The sequence below is a fragment of the Pongo abelii genome, chromosome 21 (genome assembly GCF_028885655.2).
Source record: "Pongo abelii isolate AG06213 chromosome 21, NHGRI_mPonAbe1-v2.0_pri, whole genome shotgun sequence".
NCBI classification, from domain to species: Eukaryota; Metazoa; Chordata; class Mammalia; order Primates; family Hominidae; genus Pongo; species Pongo abelii.
Window position 1 is genome coordinate 36989710 of NC_072006.2, and position 24062 is coordinate 37013771.

Below are 24062 nucleotides of genomic sequence, written 5' to 3' on the forward strand. Positions count from 1 at the left end.
GTGTGAAGCTGTACAGTAACACAGTGGTGCCCAAGAGTCGTGTTTATTCAGCATTAATTACTTTGCTGATCATAGACAACAGGCTGTCAGCCTTAGATCTGTGCTGTGTCCCCACCACCATTTTCTATTAGTTTCCTCATTATTCATTTCCCTATCCCCATTTGTGTGAGGCTTTTAAAGCACTTGTTTGACCTGTGTTCTGTGACTAATGTGGGGATGAGGTCATCCTAGTTTTCACTGGAGCCACCTTTTTACCAGCAATTCCCTCTAAAATTTACCTTTTTCTGTAAATATATTCCAAAGTCTGTTTCACTTAGTTAATTGGAAAATGTGATCTTTAATGTTTAAATAAGTTGTATATATGCTGATCAGGCTCTAGGTTTATCTCATTCAGGCAGGGAGCTGTTGCAGACAGGACTGAGCATAAAGAGGCTTCAGTCTGCTCTGAGCCATGTGACTTTTGACAAGACCCTTAATGTCTTGGTTCTTCATCTGTGAACTGGGGCAGCGATACCTGGCCCACTTGTTGGCCAGTGTGAGAATCACCTATAATAACAGCTCTCAGATAACTGACTGTGTGCCAGACCCTGGAAATGAGTGCAGGTCATTTGGTGGGGGCACATCCTCCTTTTACAGATGAGGAGACTAACCCTGGGGCACAGCTTATGTATTGCAGAACCTGGTTTTGAACCAGATCTTTCTGAGCACACGGCCCACATGCATCCTGCTGCATACATGTTATATCTTTTATAGAAACATTTGGAGGGGATTAAACAAATGTAAATTACAAATGTAAATTACATATAGTTAATTACAGTGATACTGTTTCACTATAAAATCTGTGAGGTTTGCCAGTTTTTTTTTTCTTTTTGAGACTGGAGGCTGGAGTGCAGTGGCGTGATCTCTGCTCACTGCAACCTCCACCTCCCAGGTTCAAGCGATTCTCCTGTCTCAGCCTCCTGAGGAGCAGGGATTACAGGTGCGTGCCACCTGTAATTTTTGTATTTTTACTAGAGACAGGGTTTCACCATGTTGGTCAGGCTGGTTTTGAACTCCTGACCTTGTGATCCGCCCACCTCGGCCTCCCAAAGTGCTAGGCTTACAGGTGTAATCCTAGAGCCACCGTGTCTGGGCGGTATGTCAGTTTTGTCTCATGTCTGCTACTTTTCCCAGATAAAGTGCTTTTTCTCCGTAGAAAAGGGTAAGTCCAGGACACTTAACTGTGATTTGTAAACAAACTTGTTCATTCATAACTAGTCTTCTTGAAAACCGTATAGGATGTCTCTTGGAGTATGTAGATGGTTGCATTGTGTTTCACATTGGTGTTTAGAAAATGAGGTCTTGCTTCCAGTACTAGAGCAGACAGGGTGAGACACAGACATTGTCTCTCTGAAGAAGGCCCGCTCTCAGGGGTTTGGAGTCAGAGAAAGTGAGACTCCTCAACTCCTTGTGCTTACCGAGGCCCAAGGAGAATTCCAGGAGCTTTTGACGCTGGTGCTAGATCCTTCCTAACCTCATCTCTGATGAGCAGAGGATCTAGCAGACCAGAGTTCTCCACTAAACACAGCTTTACAAAGTAGGAATACATTTCTTCCTTGAGAGGGCAAAGTGCTGAGGTCCTGTGTTAATCTGCCTGCTGCCTGTGAAGTGGCCAAATTTTGTCAGCAGTGGGCTCTCCTACCCCCAACAGTGAGCTGAGCCTTTGCTTGGCTCTGGTAGAGGGAGGATTAGGCAAGGATAACTTTCAGTGAAAGAGTTGGCACGTTGTTTCAGGATTCATTAATACATTCTGTAGTCTCTGTAGTTTGGAGAGCTAGTCATCAAGTATTTTGGAAAGATAGTCATCATGAGGAAAAACCTGGTCAAAGAGAATGATTTTTATGAGAGCTTGTTTTTGTCAGAAAGGGAGTACTGGTTGCTTTTGTGAATTGTTCCTGTGTTGCATTTCATATTCAGGCCCCTCTGCATTTTCTCAAGAGCACAGCTTGGTCCTCTGCACATGTAGAGGGGCATCACTGAGTGTATTCGGCTCTCCTCTTCTCCTCCTTGTCTTCTCCCTCCAGCCTGGCTTCCTTTATGGGTTCCTTCACAGCAAAGGTGTTGATATTCCCAGGCAAATGGTAGATTCCTTTCTCCTCAGCTTAATGTGGGGCCCCGACAGCCCTTGAGTTCATGTAAGACAGCTTGGCGATCTTGCTTCTGCTGCACTGCTAATGACATGGTCCTCCTGCTCTGAGAGTGTGTTATCACACCCGTAACCAGGCCTCCCCCAGCTCAGATCTGGTCTGATATTTCTGTTTATGGGATACTTTTGCCCTACCTGTCATTACTTAAAATCTCAGCTTTGTTTTCTCCTCAGGCTAGCTCACTTTTCCAGGTACTCCATTTGGGGCCATGATTCCACCTTTCTTCCAGTGTCCCAGGCCTGAGAAGCATCTTTTGAGGCTAATTCACAGTTTTATTTGTCTTCTGAAAGATCTTCTAGATCTAGCCCCTTCTCAGATTGCTCACTGCTGCCGCAGTGGCCTCCTGACTGACTGAACACTAAGTTCCCAGCCCCCACCTTCCCTTTTGTTATATTGCATAAGTCTGCAGCATTTCTGAGGGACTGGTTTTATCAAGTCACATTTCTGATCAAGGAAGTATCTCTTCAAACTTTTTTTTTTTTTTTGAGGCGGAGTCTCGCTCTGTCGCCCAGGCTGGAGATCTCCGCTCACTGCAAGCTCTGCCTCCCGGGTTCTCACCATTCTCCTGCCTCAGCCTCCTGAGTAGCTGGGACTACAGGCGCCTGCCACCACGCCCGGCTAATTTTTTTGTATTTTTAGTAGAGAGACGGGGTTTCACCGTGTTTGCCAGGATGGTCTTGATCTCCTGTCCTCGTGATCTGCCCGCATCGGCCTCCCAAAGTACTGGGATTACAGGCGTGAGCCACCGCGCCCGGCCTCTTCAAACATTTTTGCCTAAGTCTTCAAGCACCTCCTTGATTTTTCCCTTGCTTTACTAAAGCAAACCAAAACAGAAGATAGGAAGCTCATTTTCTTCTGATTATGAATAGTTAGGTCTTCATTAAAAAGACATTAAAGGCCGGGTGTGGTAGTTCATGCCTGTAATCCAGCACTTTGGGAGGCCGAAGTGAGAGGATCACCTGAGCCCAGGAGTTTGAGACCAGCCTGGGCAACATGACAAAATCTTGTCTCTAAAAAAGAAAAAGAAATATGAAGAGAATCATACTCGCATAAAAGTCTATCAGGAGGACTGGATGCCAATATTTATGTAATTGATTCTTTCTCTTTTTAGAAATAGGGAAATAAGAATGTTTCTTTCTTTTTTTTTTTTTTTATTCCTGTACAATTTTGGTAACCAGTTTCATGCATAAGTCGTTGACTTTTTTTTTTTTTTTTTTTAACTCCTGTGCAATTTTGGTAACCAGTTTCATTCATAAGTCATTGTCTCTTTTTTTTTTTTGAGATGGAGTCTTGCTCTGTCTCCCAGGCTGGAGTGCAGTGAATGGTGCGATCTCGGCTCACTGCAACCACTGTCTCTCAGGTTCAAGCAATTCTCCTGCCTCAGGTTCCCAAGCAGCTGGGACTACAGGCATACGCTACCACGCTTGGCCAATTTTTTTTGTGTTTTTAATAGAGACGGGGTTTCATCATGTTGGTCAGGCTGGTCTCGATCTCCTGACCTCAGGTGATCTGCCCGCCTTGGCCTTCCAAAGTGTTGGGATTACAGGTGTGAGCCACCGCACTTGGCCAATTTTTTTTTTTTTAATTGTGTAAAATAGTACTGGGTAAAATACCACTGTGGATATAGTTGCTTAATAGATCGTCTTCTATTTGGATTTTTAAAAAAAGTTGGTTTGGCCGGGCGCGGTGGCTCACGCCTGTAATCCCAGCACTTTGGGAGGCCGAGGTACACGGACCACCTGAGGCCGGAAGTTCGAGACCAGCTTGACCAACATGGAGAAGTGCCGTCTCTACTAAAAATACAAAATTAGCCAGGCAGGGTGGCACATGCCTGTAATCCCAGCTACTCGGGAGGCTGAGGCAGGAGAATTGCTTGAACCTGGGAGGTGGAGGTTGCGGTGAACCAAGATCGCACCATGGCACTCCAGCCTGGGCAACAAGAGCGAATTCCGTTTAAAAAAAAACAAAAACAAAAGAATGTCCTCAGTGTACTTTTGTTGGATGAGTAAATAAATCAGTCACCTCAAAAATCAAGGCCTTAACCTTCTGAAGATCCTTTCTTAACTAAGAATGTCACCCTGGTCACTGAAGTGCCCCTGCTTTCCTTTATGTTGACTTTCCAAAAATAACGGTAACTGAACATGCTGGAACCAGCAGAGAACTGGCTCGGCCTGACCTCAAGTAAGTTGAATATGCATTTTATGGCAGTCTTGAATTCTGCAGATTACTTATCATTTAACCACTGGTTTAGCTTCCCAAGCTTGTTCCTTTGGCAAATTAGCTCTGGAAGGGCAGTAAAGTACACAGTGAAGCCTGCTGTGAATTAGGAGAGTTCAGTTTGTAGGCATTAGAGAAATAATCTTCCTAGAAAGTTGAAGCACTAATAAAACACTTTTTGGAAAAAAAAATGGGCAAGTGGGGGAAGGAATGAAATGGGATGAAATATTGCAATAATTTATTATAGTAGTCTCTTTTTGTTTTTTGAGACGAGGTCTCTCTCTGTCCCCCAGGCTGGAGTACAGTGATGTGATCATGGCTCACTGCAGTCCTCGACCTCCTGGGCTCAAGTGATCCTCCTACCTCAGCCTCCTGAGTAACTGGAACCACAAGGGCATGCCAGCACGCCAAGCTAATTTTGGTATTTTTTGTAGAGACAGGGTTTCACCACGTTGCCCAGGCTGGTCTCTAACTGCTGGACTCAAGTGATCCATCTGCTTCCCTAAGTGTTGAGATTACAGGCGTGAGCTACTGTGCCTGGCCTTATCATAGTAGTCTTTATTTATTTATTTTTGAGCCAGAGTTTCGCTCTTTTTTTTTTTTTTTTTTTTTTGAGACAGTGCAGTGGCCTGAGAGAATCGCTTGAACTTGGGAAGTAGAGGTTGCGGTGAGCCGAGATTGAGATTGCGCCACTGCACTCCAGCTTGGTGACAGAGCGAGACTCTGTCTCAAAAAAAAAAAAAAAAAATTAATAGAGGAACACAAAAATATCTTCTATTCAACTTTGTTAATTAAATGACAGGTTGGCCGGGTGCTCTACAAAAAGAATAAAAAACTAGTTGGACGTTGGTGGCACGTGCCTATAGTCCTGCTACTCCACAGGCTGAGGTGGGAGGATCACTTGAGCCTGGGAGGCAGAAGTTGCAGTGAGCTGAGATTGTGCTACTGCACTCCAGCCTGGGCGACAATGAGACCCTGTTTCAAAAAGAAAAGAAATGATAGGTTAAATGTATTTAGAGATGTAAAAAGCCCAGGGAGACAGACATCTTAGGGAAAAAAATGTTTTTTAATCTAGATCAAGGATGGATCTTGGAAATCCCCTCCTGAAGAGGAGGGTATATCTTTGTGAAAAATCAGAAAATGTCACTTCTGTTATTTTCTTTTCTATATTTTAGGCATTCATTTTTGTTTCTAGTGGTCATTTTATTGTCATGATGATTACCAATAAAGAACAGGAGTTTTAAAATTTTGTAGAAACACTCCTTTTCTCCTTGTTATAGGCTTCTGGGTTGCAAATATGTTGTAGAATATATGGGGTGAAAACCACAGTCTTGTTACAGATTTTAGAAATTGACTTCACATGAAGTCAGTGAAGCTTTTGGTTTTTGTAGGTCTACTTCACAATTTTTAAAATTGTTTTGGTTTAAGTGGGTCTGGGAAGAAGTTCACCCTGCTTCTTTAATTGTATTTTTCTGTTGCTGTTGTTCATTCAGGGGCTGCCTATTGTCAGTTTATGGACATGCTGTTCCCTGGCTCCATTGCCTTGAAGAAAGTGAAATTCCAAGCTAAGCTAGAACACGAGTACATCCAGAACTTCAAAATACTACAAGCAGGTTTTAAGAGAATGGGTGTTGACAAAGTAAGTAAATGTTATCTTTTATTGTGGTTAATATTCCTTTATTAATGATTGTTACTAAGGATATAGATGCTAGCTTATGACTTTGGACATTTTCTTTTTTTTTCTTACTTTATCTAGTTAACTTTTCTCAGTTAACACAGAATTTACTGGGAGCAGTTTGCCCCTACCTTCTTGCCCCTATTCCCCTTGCTTGCTTGTTTCTTCATCGTCTATGAAGTTAGTAACTGTTTAGAGGAGTTAGCCTGTAAATTTGTAGTGATTTTTATTTTTAAAAAATTCCTGTGTAATCTCTAGTAGTCTGGAATCTAACTCTCTTAATCTGGATTTACTTCTGTAAAAGCATACTGTATGTAGACTAGTTCCAGTAGAGAAGATTCTAGGCCAGGTGTGGTGGCTCACACCCATAATCCCAGCACTTTGGAGGCTGAGGTGGAGAAGATTCTAGAAATACTTGCTTTTTATAGAAGGATACAAGGAGGCTCCATGGTGGGTGCTGGAAAACTCCTTTCTGCCCCCAAAGGTTTTTGAAGGTAACAGAAACATGGTCCACCAGGCATGGTTTAGCACAAACATTTAATGTTTAACACAAACATTACCTCTGTTTTAGTAGATAATAGATTAAGTAGTTTATCCCTTCCCTCACCCTTGTGAAGGGTTTATCCTTTTAAGCCATTTTTGGGGGGATAACTTTTTTTTTTTTTTTTTTTAATGGCAAAGGTAGTAACACCCCCAATTATCTTGCTGGTGTGTCTGGTTTTTATTTATTTTGAAATCAAGGTTTTTTTTTTTAAATTTTAGTTTTGTCTCTACAATGTATAAAATAGGCATTTATAGTATAAGAATATCACTTACTTTCCAGGCATAGTTTAAATATAGTTCATATACAGTAATTTTGCATTTATTATTATGGAATTTTATTTTTTGAATATGGAAAATGTCTAAAGTATATAAAAGTAATAATAGTGTATAAATAGTAAATAGTAAATAGTGTAATGATCCTGCATGTAACTCAGTGGTTAGCATGGCCAATTTTGTTTTATATCTAATTCTATCCTATCCTATTTATTCTGGGTTATTGAAGTGAGTACAGAGGCAATATTTGTGAATGTTTCAGTATCACGCAAAGTAACTTTTAAAAATTATATTTGTCAGAGGGGTGGATATATTATTGGATATATTCTTTTTATAATACATTGCAACTGGAATCTTTGGAGATTAAAAGATAGTTAAAAGCCAGGCATGGTGGCTCATGCCTGTAGTCCTAGCTACTCTGGAGGTTGAGGCAGGAGCATCACTTGAACTCAGGAGTTTGAGGCAGCAGTGAGCTATGATTGTAGCATGAGACTCCAGCCTGGGCAACAGAGCAAGACCCCATCTCTAAAAAAGATTAAAAAGTTAAGTTGTGGCCAACACTTCAGTGATTTGAATACTTGAAAACACAGTATTCTTGTATAATAGAAATACAGGGTTCTTATGGATATTTGTTATTTTTTTGTGTGGGTGTTTTATTGGTGTTTTTTTGTTTTTGAGATGAGGTCTTGCTGTGTTGCCAGTGCTGGTCTAAATTCCTGGACTCAAGCAGTCCTCAAGATAGCTAGGATTGCAGGTGGGCAGCCCTGCCCCCAGCAAGCATGTTTTAATAGGATTTGGAATTACTTGGAAAACAGGTCATTTTGTAAAAATTTATCCTGAGACTGATTCTGCATCTTGATCTATTTTCAGGTTAGAATTATTCTTTTTTCTTTTCTTTTTTTTTTGTTTTGAGACAGAGTCTCACTCTGTTGCCCAGACTGGAGTTCAGTGGCGCAATCTCAGCTCACTGGAACCTCCACCTCCCGGGTTCAAGTGATTCTCATGCCCCAGCCTCCTGAGTAGCTGGGATTACAGGCGCCCGCCACCACACCCGGCTAATTTTTGTATTTTTAGTAGAGACAGGGTTTCACCATATTGGCCAGGCTGGTCTCGAACTCCTGACCTCAAGTGATCCACCCGCCTTGACCTCCCAAAGTGTTGGGATTACAGGTGTGAGCCACCACGCCCGCCCCAGAATTTTCTTGAACACAGTTCATTGTAGATGCCTTTGGTTAGTTTGTGCAATGGATTTTTCTTCCCTTTTCTTAAATGGGGTCTCTCTCTGTCACCCAGGCTCTGTGGCACAGTCTTGGCTCACTGCAGCCTCTGTCTCCTGGGCTCAAGCAGTCCAATCTCAGCCTCCCAAGGAGCTGGGACCATAGGCGCATGCCACCACACCTGCCTAATTTTTTTGTATTTTTGGTAGAGCCTAGGTGTCACCATGTTGCCCAGGCTGGTCTCAAACTCTTGATCTCAAGCAATCTGCCCACCTTGGCCTCCCAAAGTGCTGGGATTGCAGGCATGAGCCACTGTGCCTGGCCTGTGCAGTGGATTTCATGCTTTGTGATAGGCACTGTGGCCATGCAAGTTATATGGCGGACCTACTCTTTATAGCATAATGACACTTGTATCATGTCTTAGGATGTGCTTGGATGGATGTGTGTATGTGACTTATATGGTTCTTGTTCCTTTTTTGTTTCTGATTCCTTTTCATACATTTGAGAGAGTGGGGAGGGGTTGGGAAGTGTAGGTACTCTTGAAGGCAAACTGCATGAAACTTGCTTTATAAATTTAGGGGCTTAGCCCTAAGGTCTCTAAAATATTTTTTTCTCCTTTTGGCAGAGCTTTATAATGAATTGATGCATGGACTAGTTTGATGCTTGCCAAAAGCCTCTTTTTTTGGGCTAAACAGTTGTTTTTCTCTGCAGATAATTCCTGTGGACAAATTAGTAAAAGGAAAGTTTCAGGACAATTTTGAATTCGTTCAGTGGTTCAAGAAGTTTTTCGATGCAAACTATGATGGAAAAGACTATGACCCTGTGGCTGCCAGACAAGGTCAAGAAACTGCAGTGGCTCCTTCCCTTGTTGCTCCAGCTCTGAATAAACCGAAGAAACCTCTCAGTTCTAGCAGTGCAGGTAAAAAAAACAACCCCAAAACGTTTCCAAAAAATAGCGTTCCAGATATTCATTCAGCATTCAACTAGAATTTTTTTCGGTAGCCATAGGCTTAGGGATCTTAAGAAATATAATCCCAGGCATGTGGCCAGAGCATGGATTCTGGCATCAGGCAGATAACTGTGTTTGTCCTTAGGTATCTGTAGCCCTCTGTAAGTAACTTCAACTTTGCCCCACAGTTTCCTCCTCTATAAAATGGGAATTTTAATACTTGCCCCAGAGGGTTTTTGAAACTTGGACAAGTTACTGTATGCAGTTTTGCCAGAGCTCTAGAAATCCATCAGGCTAGCTCATGTAAGAGAGCATTAGTTCATTCCAAAACAAGGGCATTTTTACAGAGCCCTAGGATGGGAAGTTATACTAGAGCTGAACTCCTTGAAGGAGGTGTGTAGGTCTCTCAGGGACTGCTCTTGGCTGTCTGTGTTATTCTGTCTGTAGACCAGCTTCCTGCGTATACTCACGGCTTCCCTACCTGCCCTAGAACTTTAGCTGCTAGGTGACTTTGCCTTGCCATGGTGATAGCAGAGTTGTGGGGTTAGGGGAGAGGCTGATTTTACATACGTTCTCAAAAGGGTATGGGCTTGATAGCTTTCCCAAGATGTGTTTACATTAGTATAGAATGTGTATATTTTGGGGCAGGGTAGATAGTCTACAGATGCTAATTTCTTCTTTTCCAGAGGATGGCAAGAATATTAGTTAAGGTTTCATAATACCTAGAGAGAGGCTTGTTCATCTGATAGAGCGGGTAGGTTGAGTGCTTTCTAAATAGCTTTATGGAGCGATAATTCGCATGCCATATAATTATATTTTTATATTTAAAGTATAAAGTTAAACGGTTTTTAATATATCCAAAGAATTATGTAACTATCACCACAATCAATTTTAGAACATTTTCATCACTCCGAAAAGAAACCTTGTGCTGGGCGCAGTGGCTCATGCCTGTAATCCCAGCGCTTTGGGAGGCTGAGGCAGGCAGATCACTTGAGGTCAGGAGTTTGAGACCAGTCTGGCCAACATGGTGAAAACCCGTCTCTACTAAAATACAAAAATTAGCTGGGCATGGTGGCGCATGCCTGTAATCCCAGCTACTCAGGAGGCTGAGGCAGGAGAATCGCTTGAACCCAGGAGGTGGAGGTTGCAGTGAGCCAAGATTGCACCACTGCACTGCAGCCTGGGCGAGAGAGACAGACTCTGTCTCAAGAAAAAAGAAAGAAATCTTGTGCATAGTTAATAGTTGTCACTTCCCACTTTCCCCAGCTTTCCCCCGCTCCCTCCAGCCCTAAGCAACCACTTATCTGCTTTCTGTCTCTGGATTTGCCAGTTCTAAACTTTTCCTATACATGGAGTCATAGAATATGTGGTCTTTTGTGTCTGGCTTCTTTTGCTCAGCCTACTGTTTTTAAGGTTCATCCATGCCCTAGCATGTATCAGTCCTTCATTCTTTTTTATTGTGGAATAATATTGCATTGCATGCCTATACCTCATTTGATTCAGCAGTTCATGGTCTTTTGCATTGTTTCCCACTTTATGGCAGATAGGAATGATGCTGCTGTGAACGTTCATATACAGCTTGTGTGTGGACTTACAAGTTTTAATTTCTCTCAGTTACAGACCCAAGAGTATATACTCGGGGAGCAGAATTGCTAATTGCTGTGCCATGTGTTAACTCTGTATTTAACCTTTTGCAGAACTACCTGTTTTCCAAAGTGCCTCAGCTCTTTACATTCCCATCAGCAGGGTTCCCATTTCTCTAGATATTGAGTACTTTTTATTCTTTACCTGTTTAGAATGGGAAACTGCATAGATAACCCTGTGCATTTCATATTTCAGATGCTGCTACCAGTTGAGTGGAGACGTGCATTAAGCATTTAGTCTTTGAGATAAACGTGCTAGAGAGAGTCATCCAGAGGAAATGCCTGTTACTGTGGGTGAAAGGCCTTGTGATTATAGTTTGGGGTGTTAGGAAGATGAGATACTTCCAAACCTGGCATGTAATATGCAAACTTTACAAAATAATTGCTAAGTAAGTGAATCATCAATGATATATATACCTTGAGGTTTAGCTCATTCTTGATTATTTTTACTTGTAGATAGGTTGGCTCCTTTACTCCTTTTTTCTTGTCTTTGTCTGCTTTTGGCTGTAAATACTGAGATACGTCTATAAATACTAGTCAGTGTGATGCTTTTCTCTCCTCACTCTTCTAATCTCCTTCTAAAAGGTAAGCAGAGATAAAGATTTTAAAGCAATTCATGGGAAGAGCAGGCTGTCCTGCTCTTACGGATTCCCTCCCTCTTCCAGTCCAAGGAGTCTGAGGTGAGGAGTTAGGAGGGACCTAACTTTCCAGATGGGGAGCAGTGGGCACCTGGCAACAGCCGAGACTGTGTGCTCATGTCTAGCGTGAAGTTTGCCTTTGCTCTACGTAGCTGGATTTGGTTTGTAGATGTGTTAACTAAATCTTAGCTGTTGTAACCAACATGAAACAACCTGTTTGTGGATTTGGTCAGAGCTGGGTTAAGGTGGATCATCTCTGTGCACCAGAATGACTACCCCTTTCAGATGATAGTCCTGTTCACCGCAGTGGAGAAAAGACCTGACTGAAGGACTTATTCCCAGCATGAAACATCATGACAGAAATTGGTACTTAACTCTGCTGCCAGGATAGAAACCACTCAGTAGGCAAATGTGGGAGTGTTGTCTTGCATGCGGGGGCTCTCTAGCATTGGTTCCCTTCACTGAACACCTGTGCAAGGCAGTTGGTCACAGCTCCTCCATGTTGTCTTGTGGATTTTTTGTTTGTTTGGGCTGGAATTACTCCTTTTCAAAAACCTGTGCTCTCTTTTTCAGCTCCCCAGAGGCCCATCTCAACACAGAGAACTGCAGCGGCTCCTAAGGCTGGCCCTGGTGTGGTTCGAAAGAACCCTGGTGTGGGCAACGGAGACGACGAGGCAGCTGAGTTGATGCAGCAGGTGGGCACCCCTGTGTTTAGCACATGAGTCACCTCGGGGGATAGGATCCTTGCGGTGGCCGGGGTACCTTATCCGTGTTCTTAGATGAACACCTGCCTTGTTTGCTTGCCAGAGCATGTGACATGTGTGAGCCTCAGGTGCTGTGCGGGGAGCATGAACGTGGAGATGTAAGGGAGGGATCAGGTGTGCCTGGGCTCTCTTAGTGTGGCAGAAGCCTGTGCTCAGAAGCCAGTGCTTAGACTAGAATCCTGTTGAATGTTTCTGGAATGCTGCCAGGGACCTGGGATTCGGAGAATGAAAGATAAAGGAGGTCTCCTTTTTGAATAATTTAATAAAAAGGATTCTGCAGTCTCTCTGCTGAGTCCTAGACTGGGGTCACTAGAGATTGGAATTCAGAGTGGAACTGGTATGAAAAGCCTGTGGCTCTTATAGTTCTGTTCTTAGTAATTGGGTGATTCGAAATGTCTTCTTCAGGAGTAAATGTCCTTAAGGCACCTGTCAGAGGTCTCTGTGGATCAAAACAAGTTTTAGACTTTTACACATTTTCCCACTAATCCTTGTAGTTGGTTGGTTTGCTTGCTTTCAGATGATTCTTTTTGTTAATTCTATTTTTTAAATTTTGTTTTATTAAAAAAGTTTTTTTTTTAATAAAATAGAGATAGGGTCTCACTGTGTTGCCAAGGCTGGTCTCTAACTCCTGAGCTCAAGTGATCCCCCTGCCTCAGCCTCCCAAAGTGCTGGAGTTACAGATGTGAGTCACCACGCCTGGCTCCATTGAAAAAATCTGGGATGCTCTGTGATTCCAGTGAGTTTGGGATTGCATCCTTTTACTTTTCTAAAAGCCAAGTCCTGAAACTTGAGGGAATTGATTTCTAATGCAGAACCTCTCATGACCCACACTCAGACTCCTAAAAGATCAGGACAGTGAGAACCTGCCCAAAAATCACATTTCACTTTTTTCTTTTTTATTTTCTTTTTTTGAGACGGAGTCTTGCTGTGTCGCCCAGGCTGGAGTGTAGTGGTGCAATCTCAGCTCACTGCAACCTCCACCTCCCAGGTTCAAGGGATTGTTCTGCCTCAGCCTCCCGAGTAGCTGGGACTACAGTCGTGCACCACCACGCCTGGCTGATTTTTGTATTTTTAGTAGAGACAGGGTTTCACCATATTGGCCAGGCTGGTCTCCAACTCCTGACCTCAGATGATCCACCTGCCTTGGCCTCCCAGTGCTGGGATTACAGGCATGAGCCACTGCGCCTGGCCCACATTTCACTTTTTCATTCTTTCATTTGTGTGTGCCCCGTGGTCTTAGGTGCCTTGGGAGTGTCCAGGTGACTGGGTCACTGTCCTCATCCTTGGAGTGGGTGTGGCTGACTTGAGCACCCGCTGGGGCTGTTCCTTTGAAGTACAGAAGCCTCGGAGAACAAGAGGAGACTTCCTGTAACTATTTCAAGACATGGATTTCAAACACAGGAAGCAGTTTCAGAAAGAAATAGGAGAGAGTAAAGAGTGGTTAATGTTGAGGCTGGGTAGCAGTGACTTGATCTGTGCTCTCCAAGAGAGAGCATGCCAGGTTCTACGGTGTGGCTGCTCTCCGCTCAGCTCTTATCCTGGGTGATGGAGCCCAGGTTTGGGGTTCCATAGATTGGGGGAGAAGTAGGAGTGGCTCTGTCAGTTAACTTCGACCTGGACAAGTCAGTTAGCCTCTGTGAACTTACTGCCTCATGTGTGAAGTGGGGCTGACACTTGCTCACAGCAGTCGAGCAGATTATATGAGCTGAGTGTTAAGTACCTGGAATGGTGTTTGTTGCCAGTACCACTGGGATAAATGTCAGTGGATAAAAGACTGTGATGATTATGGTTCTTGTTCATGGTCTTGATAGAGTAGAATAATGTTCTTTAAAAGTTCACAGGAACCAGTTTTTTTTTTTTTTTGGCTTGTGTGAAATAATATGCATAAATGGTCATAACAAAAGTAGCTAATATTTTATTTATTTATTTATTTTTATTTTTATTTTTTTGACACGGAGTCTCGCTCTGTCGCCCAGGCTGGAGTGCAGTGGCGTGATCTTGGCTCACTGCAAGCTCCACCTCCTGGGTTCACCCCATTCTCCTGCCTCAGCCTTCCCAGTAGCTGGGACTACAGGCACCCGCCACCACGCCTGGCTAAGTTTTTGTATTTTTAGTAGAGACGAGGTTTCACCGTGTTAGCCAGGATGGTCTTGATCTCCTGGCCTTGTGATCCACCTGCCTCGGCCTCCTAAAGTGCTAGGATTACAGGCGTGAGCCACAGCGCCCAGCCGTAACTAACATTTTAAAAGTGCTTCTGTCATGCACAGTGTAAGCACTTAATTTCACTTTTGCAGCAACCCTGTGAGGTTTTACACATAAGGATAGTGAGGCTTGGAGAGGTTAAATAACTTGAGCTAGGATTTGAACCCAGGTATACCTGTCTCCAGAACCTAGATCAGTCAGTCCCTGCTGAATGGGGAATTGAGGAAGAGGTTATTTGATTTATCTAAGGTATACTGATGTTTCTTTTCCTTGCACCCACTTTTGGAAACTGTAAGTACTCACCAGATAATGACTCTGGGCGAATTGCTGCTAAGCGTTGATGAGAGTACCAAGGCATGGGAGATCTGACCTAGACCTAGACAGGTTTGATACAGTTGGAGAAGATGGACTTGGTGCCTGCCCGTGATCAAGTCCCAGATGAGGGATATGGAAGGCAAGAACCACAACTCTTACCGGGGAGAGTGTGATTGGGGTCTGAGGAGGCTTCCTTCCCTGAAAGGGTGACTAGAATTAGCTGCTTTGGACGGTCGGTGTTGTAGAACTTCAACAGTTGAAGTTGGGAGGGGTTGTGGTCTTGAAGAGGCTTGCAACTCTGTTGTATGTCCATTGGTGCTGGGGAACATTGAGAGGCTAAGGTTGCAGAGGCTGAAGGTCACTAACCAGGTGCTTTGTTGATCCTGGAAGACTGGGATCAAATGCTCATACCCAGCTGGTTCAACCCTGACATGGAAGTACTGTGTTTGGCCTGCACAGTTTTATTTATTTATTTATTAAATATAAAGGATTTGTCTCCAGGTTGTCAAAGTCCTTCCCATACCTGTTACCACCTCTCTTGGCTCATTTACATTATCTGGCCCCTCCTGAAAGTGTTTGCATTTGCAGCCCTTTGTAAATATGGAAAATGGAGCCACGTGGGCTTGTCAGGCTATGGGAAAAACAGTGTATCTGCACACACTACCTTGTGGTATTCGTATCCTTGGGAGATCTGCAAAGATTCTACATTCCTAAGTCGTCCTGGAGAAATTTACTTTTAGTTGATTTTAGTCTAAAGCAGTGCTGTCCAATGAAGGTAGAAGGTGAGTCAGAAGTGTGAGCTACCTGATTTACATCGTCTAGTAGCTACATTAAAAAGAATAAAAAGAAACAGGCAAAATTAATTTTAGCAACACATCATCTAATATGTAAAAAATAATACTCCAGCATATAATCAAATATAAATAATGATCAATGAGCTGTTTTACATTTGAAGACTCTGCTAGGTCTTTGAAATCAGGTGTGTATGTGATACTTGTAGCTCATCTCAGTGGCACTGGCCACGTTTAAGTGTTTACATAGACACATATGGTTGATGGCTACTGTGGCCAGTGCAGGCCTGAAACACTGACTTGGGGCTTCTTAGGTTATAACTGTTGCTTTACCTCAAGATAAGGTTCTAAGAGTGACCTTAATTACTAGCTACAGGTTTTTTTTTTTTTCTTTTGGAGATGGAGTCTTGCTCTGTCACACAGGCTGGAGTGCAGTGGCGCGAGCTCAGCTCACTGCAACCTCTGTCTCTCAGGTTCAAACGATATTCCTGCCCCAGCCTCCCAAGTAGCGAGGATTATAGGTGTCTGCCTCCACACCCAGCTAATTTTTGTATTTTTAGTAGAGACAGGGTTTCACCATGTTGGCCAGGCCAGTCTCGAACCCTTGACCTCAGGTGATCCGCCCGTCTTGGCCTCCCAAGGTGCTGGGATTACAGATGTGAGCCACTGCATCTGGCCAAGCCACAGATTTTTAATAACCTCATGAATACAGACTTAAAAGGAGTGCCATGTGAAAGTCAGTGTCTTAGTATATATTTTTTTTAGTGATTTAGTGTTTGTTATGTGTGTATAGTTATGAGCAATGTCATGGACAAATGCAACTTTGGCCTTTATAGGTGGGACCCAGAAGGCTGGGTATCTGGTTTGGCCTTGATAATTTGTTGGACAGAGAAGGTTTTAAAGGGTTTGAGAGGGTAGCATTAGTGAAACTAGTGAAACTAGGTGGATACCAAGCTAGCATTCCTTTTTTGTGTGTGTGTGGCGTGATCTCAGCTCACTGCAACCTCCGCCTCCCGGGTTCAAGTGATTCCCCTGCCTCAACCTCCTGAGTAGGTGGGACTACAGGTGCGCACCACCATGCCCAGCTAATTTTTATATTTTTATAGAGACGGGGATTCACCATGTTGGCCAGGATGGTCTTGATCTCTTGACCTCGTGATCCGCCTGCCTTGGCCTCCCAAAGTGCTGGGATTGCAGGCATGAGCCACTGCGCCTGGCCAGCATTCCTTTTCATAAGCTGTTTCGACTTCCTTTCCTCCTTGGTCATTAATGCCACCAGGCATGTGATTAGAAGTCCTCTTCCCTGCCTTTTGGATTGTGGAGCTATAGCTCTGAGTCTGCTTCCTGCTGGGGCTGGTCAGCTCTTGGCCTGTGTATCCCCTGCTCTTTGGGGCTGTTGGTTTCAGGAAAGGCAGCAAACTGCAGCAAAAGCAGAGGTGGGGACAGTGAGGGAAAATGGATGATTTAGCTTTGCCGGCCACCAGGCAGTAGCTGTACTTTATGTATGTATGTATGTATGTATGTATGTATGTATGTATGTATGAATGATTGATTGAATGAGACAGGGTCTTGCTGTGTCTCCCAGACTAGAGTGTAATGGTCCATTTATAGCTCACTGCAGCCTTGAACTCCTGGGCTCAGACGATTTTCCTGCCTCAGCCTCTTAAGTAGCTGGTACTATAGGCATACACCACCCTACCTGGCTAATTTTTAGATTTTTTTGTAGAGACAGGTTTTGCCATGTTGCCCAGGCTGGTCTCAAGTTCCTGGCCTCAAGCGATCCTCTCACCTTGACCTCCCAAAGCTTTGGGATTACAGATGTGAGCCACCGCAGCTGGCCCCTCTAGTACTTTATTGAAACTTTCAGTTATTTTTTATTTCTGTGGCTGGTAAAGGAATAGTGAAAGGCTGTCTAGAACTGTGATTCTGGTTTGGTCTGACAAGACTTTGATGATGAACTTTGAAGTTCGTTTTGATAGAATTGTCCTGGTGGTGTCACCTGCTCCTCATCTCTGGATGCTTTTTGACTGCAGGTTATAAAGAGGGTCCTTTCTCCTGGGATGAGACTTGATCTCCTCTGTTGTGTTTGGTGTCTTCATCAGGCTGTGGGGAAGCTAGATAAGCTGTTTATTTCTGTTTTTAAATTTTTATTATTTATTTTTTAAAAAGATGGAGTCTTGCTATGTTGTCACAAGTGGCTTTTAACTCTTGGGCTCAAGCAATTCTCCCGACTCAGCCTCCAGCGTAGCTGAGACGTGTGCACCACTGCACCTGACATGCTTCGGTTTTTGTGGCTGTGAGTTCAGAAGGCTGGACTAGATGATTTCTCTGGTCCCTTCTGGCTTGTAGAATTCCCTTCTGCCGAGGTCGTTCTCAGTGGCTGTACCTTTGATTTTGTTGCTTTACTTTCCATGCTGCTCTGTGGCCCTGGCCTGTAAATACAGGTTTTTATGAGGGTTTTATGCTGCAGGATATGCCAAACAACTTGCATTCATTGAGAGTTGAATGGAATTCAGTTGTCATAGATGTGAATACAGTACACTGGAATGAAGATGCCCCATGGTTAAAGTACATACAGGACTATGAGTGTTATAACTTTTATTGGTCTTGGCTAGATAGAGTCCTGGCCTAAGGACTGAGACTGATTTCTTCATAGCCTTTTAATGGGAATCAGAGACCCTCAGTGGGGCTCATGGAGGGTCAGAGCACTTTCCATTGGGCTTCCAAAGAGTTCCATTGAGCCCTTTCCAGGGTCCTTTCTATTGACCCTCTCATGCAATCAGACCTGGACTTGATTGTCCAGTCCCTTGGTAAGGACTCAGTTTATGATTGTCAGCTACCTTGCCAGGCTGTAATTGTCTCAGGCTTCCCTAGTTTTTTCTCCTTAATCCTTTTTCAGTCCCTGAGAAGCTTCTGCATGTTTCAAGGAGTAGTCTGCTCTTTCTGGGAGCTGTTACTGTCAAGGTTGCTATAAACAAATCCATGTTGTTTATCTGAGGCTGAAGAAAATTGACATTAAACTGATGTGGTTTTTGTCTGTGTTGGGGTTTGATCAAAGACCACATCTCCTTTTGGGTTAGAAGTCTGCCTGATATTTTATTGCCATACTAATGCCAAGCATCTCACCCTTTTTAATGTCTTGTGCAGGTCAACGTATTGAAACTTACTGTTGAAGACTTGGAGAAAGAGAGGGATTTCTACTTTGGAAAGCTACGGAACATTGAATTGATTTGCCAGGAGAACGAGGGGGAAAACGACCCTGTATTGCAGAGGATTGTAGACATTCTGTATGCCACAGATGTATGTGTTGACATGAGGATATTTTCTTTCCATTTTACATAGAAGGGTTGGTGAACTCTGTGCTGATGCTTGTTGTATTCCAGTGTTGCATTCATCAAAAGACTTCATCTTTGACCCCTCAAAGTCAGCCAGAGGGCATCTCTGCCCAGCTTTAGCTTCTGCCTGAGGTCTGTGAGCTTTTGAAGAAGGAATAGGACAAGGAGGTGGCTGGCTTGCCCAGCATCTGTAGTATGTGGCCACTGATAGGTGATGAGTGCCACAAACTGCTCTTAGCCAGAAGCATGTCCTCACCCCACCCCACCTCCTATTGCTTGGATCCCTCAGCTTCAGGTGCTGCCTCCATTTTATCAGGGCCCGGGGCATGCCCGGAGAAGCAGGCACATGCTCCCTTTTTCACAACGCGCCCACATATCACGTCATGTCTGGGCATGCCTTTCTCCTCCCTCCTAGGAATTTGCCTGGTTCTCACTCCCTCAAAGTACTCTGTGATCAAGTTTCTTTGGATCCACGTTTATTGCACAGTCAAATCTGTTGATATTAATCACGACATGTTAGTTGATCAGGGAAGACTCATTTTTTTCTAGATTTAGGATTTGTTATCTGGCTGTGTCCACTGTTTAATGGTGATGTTTGTAATTCTGTGTGCCTAGCAAGGTCTGTAGGATCAAACTCCAAACTACTGGTAGTATGTGTAGCACTATGCAAATACAAGGTAGTAATAATGCTGTTACTATCACTGTCCTTGAGACATATCTTGTGAATTTCAGAGGATTAAGACAGATGACTGAAAAGTTGATAATCTGTTGAATAAATCTTTAATTTAGAGCTTGCTCTGTGCTATGTAATGAAAAAAAAGACAACGAAGATATAGGGGTCCTTGGTTTAGTCTGAGTATTATTTTAGTGGAGCCACATCTTAAGTAAGTTCAGCTATAGAGATTTAGTTAATAGAAATAAGATGGTGGTTGAAGGAGAAGCCTGATTTTACAGCAGAATAGTATAGTAATTTCCTGCTCTGAGTGCATGCCAGAATGCCCTGGAGTGAGAATGAGAGGGGTGGGAGTCATGAATCTGCTCTTTCCTTGTGCGCTCAATTTTTCTGCCACTGATGTTGAGTCAGTCTTGCTGTTGTGAATATTTTGGGTAAAGCATGGCTCCTAAGTATAACAAGGAAGGCATAAAAGGAAAGCTGGCTGTATAGACAGTTTATTGAGAGAAGATGTTAGAGTACTGAACTTTAAAGGGGACTTCAGGAATTTTTGAGGGTAATTTTTTTTTTTTTTAGTGACAGGGATCTCACTTTATTGCCCAGGCTGGAGTGCCTGGTGGTGCGATCATGGCTCACTGCAGCTTTGACCTCCTGGGTCAAGCCAGTCCTACCTTGGCCCCCCTGGGGAGTAGCTGGGACTACAGGCATGTCCCACCAGGCTTGGCTAGTTGTTTTTTTTTTTTTTTTTTTGAGACATTGTCTCACTGTGTTACCCAGGCTGGTCTTGAACTTCTGGGCTCAAGCCTTGGCCTTCCAAAGTGCTGGGATTACAGGCATGAGCCATCACACCTGGCCTTCTTTCTTTTTTAAAAAACATTTTTATTGAAGTATAACTGACATAATAAACTGCACATATTTAAAATGTACCTTTGATGACATGGGTGAAATTACCACCATAATGAAGACAATGTAAATATGCATCACTTTCAAAAGTTTGAGGGTAAATTTGATTGTGCTTAGTTTTTGTCTTTGGTGAGATGTAATTCTACTACCCAAGAAATAAAATAGCAGTCACCTGGCCTGCGTAGAGCCAGGAAGAACCATTGTCTTTGAGAGGCTTTAAGTATGAGGAAAGTGAACTCAGAGTAGAAATGGATCTTTCAGTGGCTTTCCCCTCTCATTTTCCTATTTCAGGAAGGCTTTGTGATACCTGATGAAGGGGGCCCACAGGAGGAGCAAGAAGAGTATTAACAGCCTGGACCAGCAGTGCAACATCGGAATTCTTCACTCCAAATCATGTGCTTAACTGTAAAATACTCCCTTTTGTTATCCTTAGAGGACTCACTGGTTTCTTTTCATAAGCAAAAAGTACCTCTTCTTAAAGTGCACTTTGCAGACGTTTCACTCTTTTTCCAATAAGTTTGAGTTAGGAGCTTTTACCTTGTAGCAGAGCAGTATTAACATCTAGTTGGTTCACCTGGGAAACAGAGAGGCTGACCGTGGGGCTCACCATGCGGATGCGGGTCACACTGAATGCTGGAGAGGTGTTATGTAATATGCTGAGGTGGCGACCTCAGTGGAGAAATATAAAGACTGAATTGAATTTTAAGCTAATGTGAAATCAGAGAATGTTGTAATAAATAAATGCCTTAAGAGTATTTAAAATATGCTTCCACATTTCAAAATATAAAATGTAACATGACAAGAGATTTTGCGTTGGACATTGTGTCTGGGAAGGAAGGGCCAGACCTTGGAACCTTTGGAACCTGCTGTCACAGGTCTTACAGGGCTGCTTGAACCCTCATAGGCCTAGGCTTTGGTCTAAAAGGAACATTTAAAAAGTTGCCCTGTAAAGTTATTTGGTGTCATTGACCAATTGCATCCCTGCTAAAAAGCAAGAGGCGTCGTTGCCTGGATAATAGAGGATATGTTTCAGCCCTGAGATGTTCGAGTTGAAGAGCTCGGTTTTCATTGAGCATTTCTCTATTTTTCCAGTTATCCCCGAAATTTCTATGTATTATACTTTTTGGGGAAGTGAGGTGTGCCCAGTTTTTTAATCTAACAACTACTTTTGGGGACTTGCCCACATCTCTGGGATTTGAATGGGGATTGTATCCCATTTTACTGTCTTTTAGGTTTACATTTACCACGTTTCTCTTCTCTGCTCCCCTTGCCCACTGGGGACTCCTCTTTGGCTCCTTGAAGTTTGCTGCTTAGAGTTGGAAGTGCAGCAGGCAGGTGATCATGCTGCAAGTTCTTTCTGGACCTCTGGCAAAGGGAGTGGTCAGTGAAGGCCATCGTTACCTTGGGATCTGCCATGCTGGGGTGTTTTCGGTATCTGCTGTTCACAGCTCTCCACTGTAATCCGAATACTTTGCCAGTGCACTAATCTCTTTGGAGATAAAATTCATTAGTGTGTTACTAAATGTTAATTTTCTTTTGCAGAAAATACAGTACCGTGTCTGAATTAATTATTAATATTTAAAATATTTCATTCCTTAACTCTCCCTCATTTGCTTTGCCCACAGCCTATTCAGTTCCTTTGTTTGGCAGGATTCTGCAAAATGTGTCTCACCCACTACTGAGATTGTTCAGCCCCTGATGTATTTGTATTGATTTGTTTCTGGTGGTAGCTTGTCCTGAAATGTGTGTAGAAAGCAAGTATTTTATGATAAAAATGTCGTGTAGTGCATGCTGTGTGTGGAATTCAGAGGAAAACCCAGATTCAGTGATTAACAATGCCAAAAAATGCAAGTAACTAGCCATTGTTCAAATGACAGTGGTGCTATTTCTCTTTTGTGGCCTTTTAGACTTTTGTTGCCCTAAAATTCCATTTTATTGGGAACCCATTTTCCACCTGGTCTTTCTTGACAGGGTTTTTTTCTACTTTAAACAGTTTCTAAATAAAATTCTGTATTTCAAGAGTATCATGTCTTCTGAAATTTGTCTTGCCCTGGGTATATGCTGTTAGGTTCAGGTGATGAGAAACCAGTGCTTCTTTCTTCAGTGAGGACTGATTTTTTCACATCCTTTACTGATTTTTCAGATGTGCTTATTTCTTCTTCTTTTTTTTTTTGAGATGGAGTCTCGCTCTGTCGCCTAGGCTGGAGTGCAGTGGCATGATCTCGGCTCACTGCAACCTCCGCCTCCTGGGTTCAAACAATTCTCTGCCTCAGCCTCCCAAGCAGCTGAGATTATAGGCACCCGCCACCACGCCCGGCTAATTTTTGTGTATTTTTGGTAGAGATGGGGTTTCACCATCTTGGCCAGGCTGGTCTTGAACTCCTGACCTCGTGATCCACCCACCTCAGCCTCCCAAAATGCTGGGATTACAGGCGTAAGCCACTGTGCTCGGCCAGATGTGCTTATTGCTAAGCTGACTTCTTTTCTCTTCATTCACATTATATTGCACAGCCTCCTGCTTTTTAAAATTCTCGTTGCTGTAAGAGGTTTTTCCTCTCAGAAGTCCAAGGCCTGGCCTATCTGCTGTGAAGCCTTTTCAGGGCATTTCCTCCTGAGAAATATAGCAAGACAGTGCTTGGCAGATGACTGTGGGGAGATTTTGTTTGTTTTTTTTTCTGAAGGTGTGATTCTTCCTTTCTTTTTTGAGACAGGGTCTCCCTTTGTTGCCCAGTCTGGAGTGCAGTGGCATGATCTTGGCTCACTGCAGCCTTGCCCTCTTGGGTTCAAGCGATCCTCCCACCTCAGCCTCGTGAGTAGTGGGGACTACAGGCGTGCACCACCATGCCCAGCTAAACTTTGTATTTTTTGTAGAGATGGGGTCCCCTTATGTTGCCCAGGCCGATCTTGAACTCCTGGGCTCAAGTGATCCTCCCACCTTGGCCTCCTAAAGTGCTGGGATTACAGGTGTGAGCCACTGCACCCAGCCCTGAAAGTATGTTTCAAAGTCAGTTAACATGATCTTAATCTGTAAAATAATCTAAAATTGGCACCATTTTTTTTCTCCCTTATAAAATTCTATGCCATTAGAAATGAGTTCAAAAGGAGACTTGCTGCCATTTTCTGTCAGAAATAAAGTTAAATGGGCAGAGGTAGTAGATATGTAGAGTCATAGTTATGGACGCTCTATAAACCCAACGTGATGATCTTGACAAGGGTTGCACCCATAGTTAATGGTATGATACCTCCCTTAAAGTGTTAAATACCTTCAGAAGGAATTTGACACCATATGTATTGGTCATCTACAAGAAGATACCTTCCAGGAGTGCAAGGAATTTTGAAGATACTGTTGGCTACTGTCAACTGAGAAGTTACCTTGGTAAGGAGAGAAGCCGAAACTGTGGGTATCTGACCAAGTGCATTGACCTGGCTCTTGAATTTGAAGCACATACAGTCTTTGCTGCTTGGTTTGCTGGGCAGGTTCTGTGTTTCATGAAGGATAGGTAAACAAATGGGTTCTCTGGCTCGATTTGGATCATTGTTCATACTGATGATTCTCAAACTGATGGGCTTCAGAATCACATGGGGAACTTGTTTGACATAATGTATTATGAAAATTCATCACCAGAGATTCTGAGTTTGGAGATTGAAAACCTGCATTTTAATTTGGGCCTTATCTACATGTCTGCAATTTTAAATAATAATTCTGGCAAGGGGAACATCAGACTTGAGTCCTCTTGC

The 24062-nt window shown here is 43.3% G+C and overlaps 1 protein-coding gene across 2 annotated transcripts in view; it reads left to right on the plus strand.

Moving 5' to 3' along the window:
* MAPRE1 (microtubule associated protein RP/EB family member 1) overlaps positions 1 to 22348 on the plus strand; it is a 30458-nt gene extending 8110 nt beyond the window's left edge. For both annotated transcript variants that reach the window (NM_001132764.1, XM_009233489.3), the window contains 5 exon segments: positions 5897 to 6042; positions 8823 to 9030; positions 11915 to 12036; positions 18561 to 18713; positions 20616 to 22348. In NM_001132764.1, coding sequence (NP_001126236.1) covers positions 5897 to 6042; positions 8823 to 9030; positions 11915 to 12036; positions 18561 to 18713; positions 20616 to 20672 — 686 coding nt within the window. In that variant the 3' untranslated portion in view covers positions 20673 to 22348.
* The last annotated feature ends 1714 nt before the right edge of the window (positions 22349 to 24062 follow it).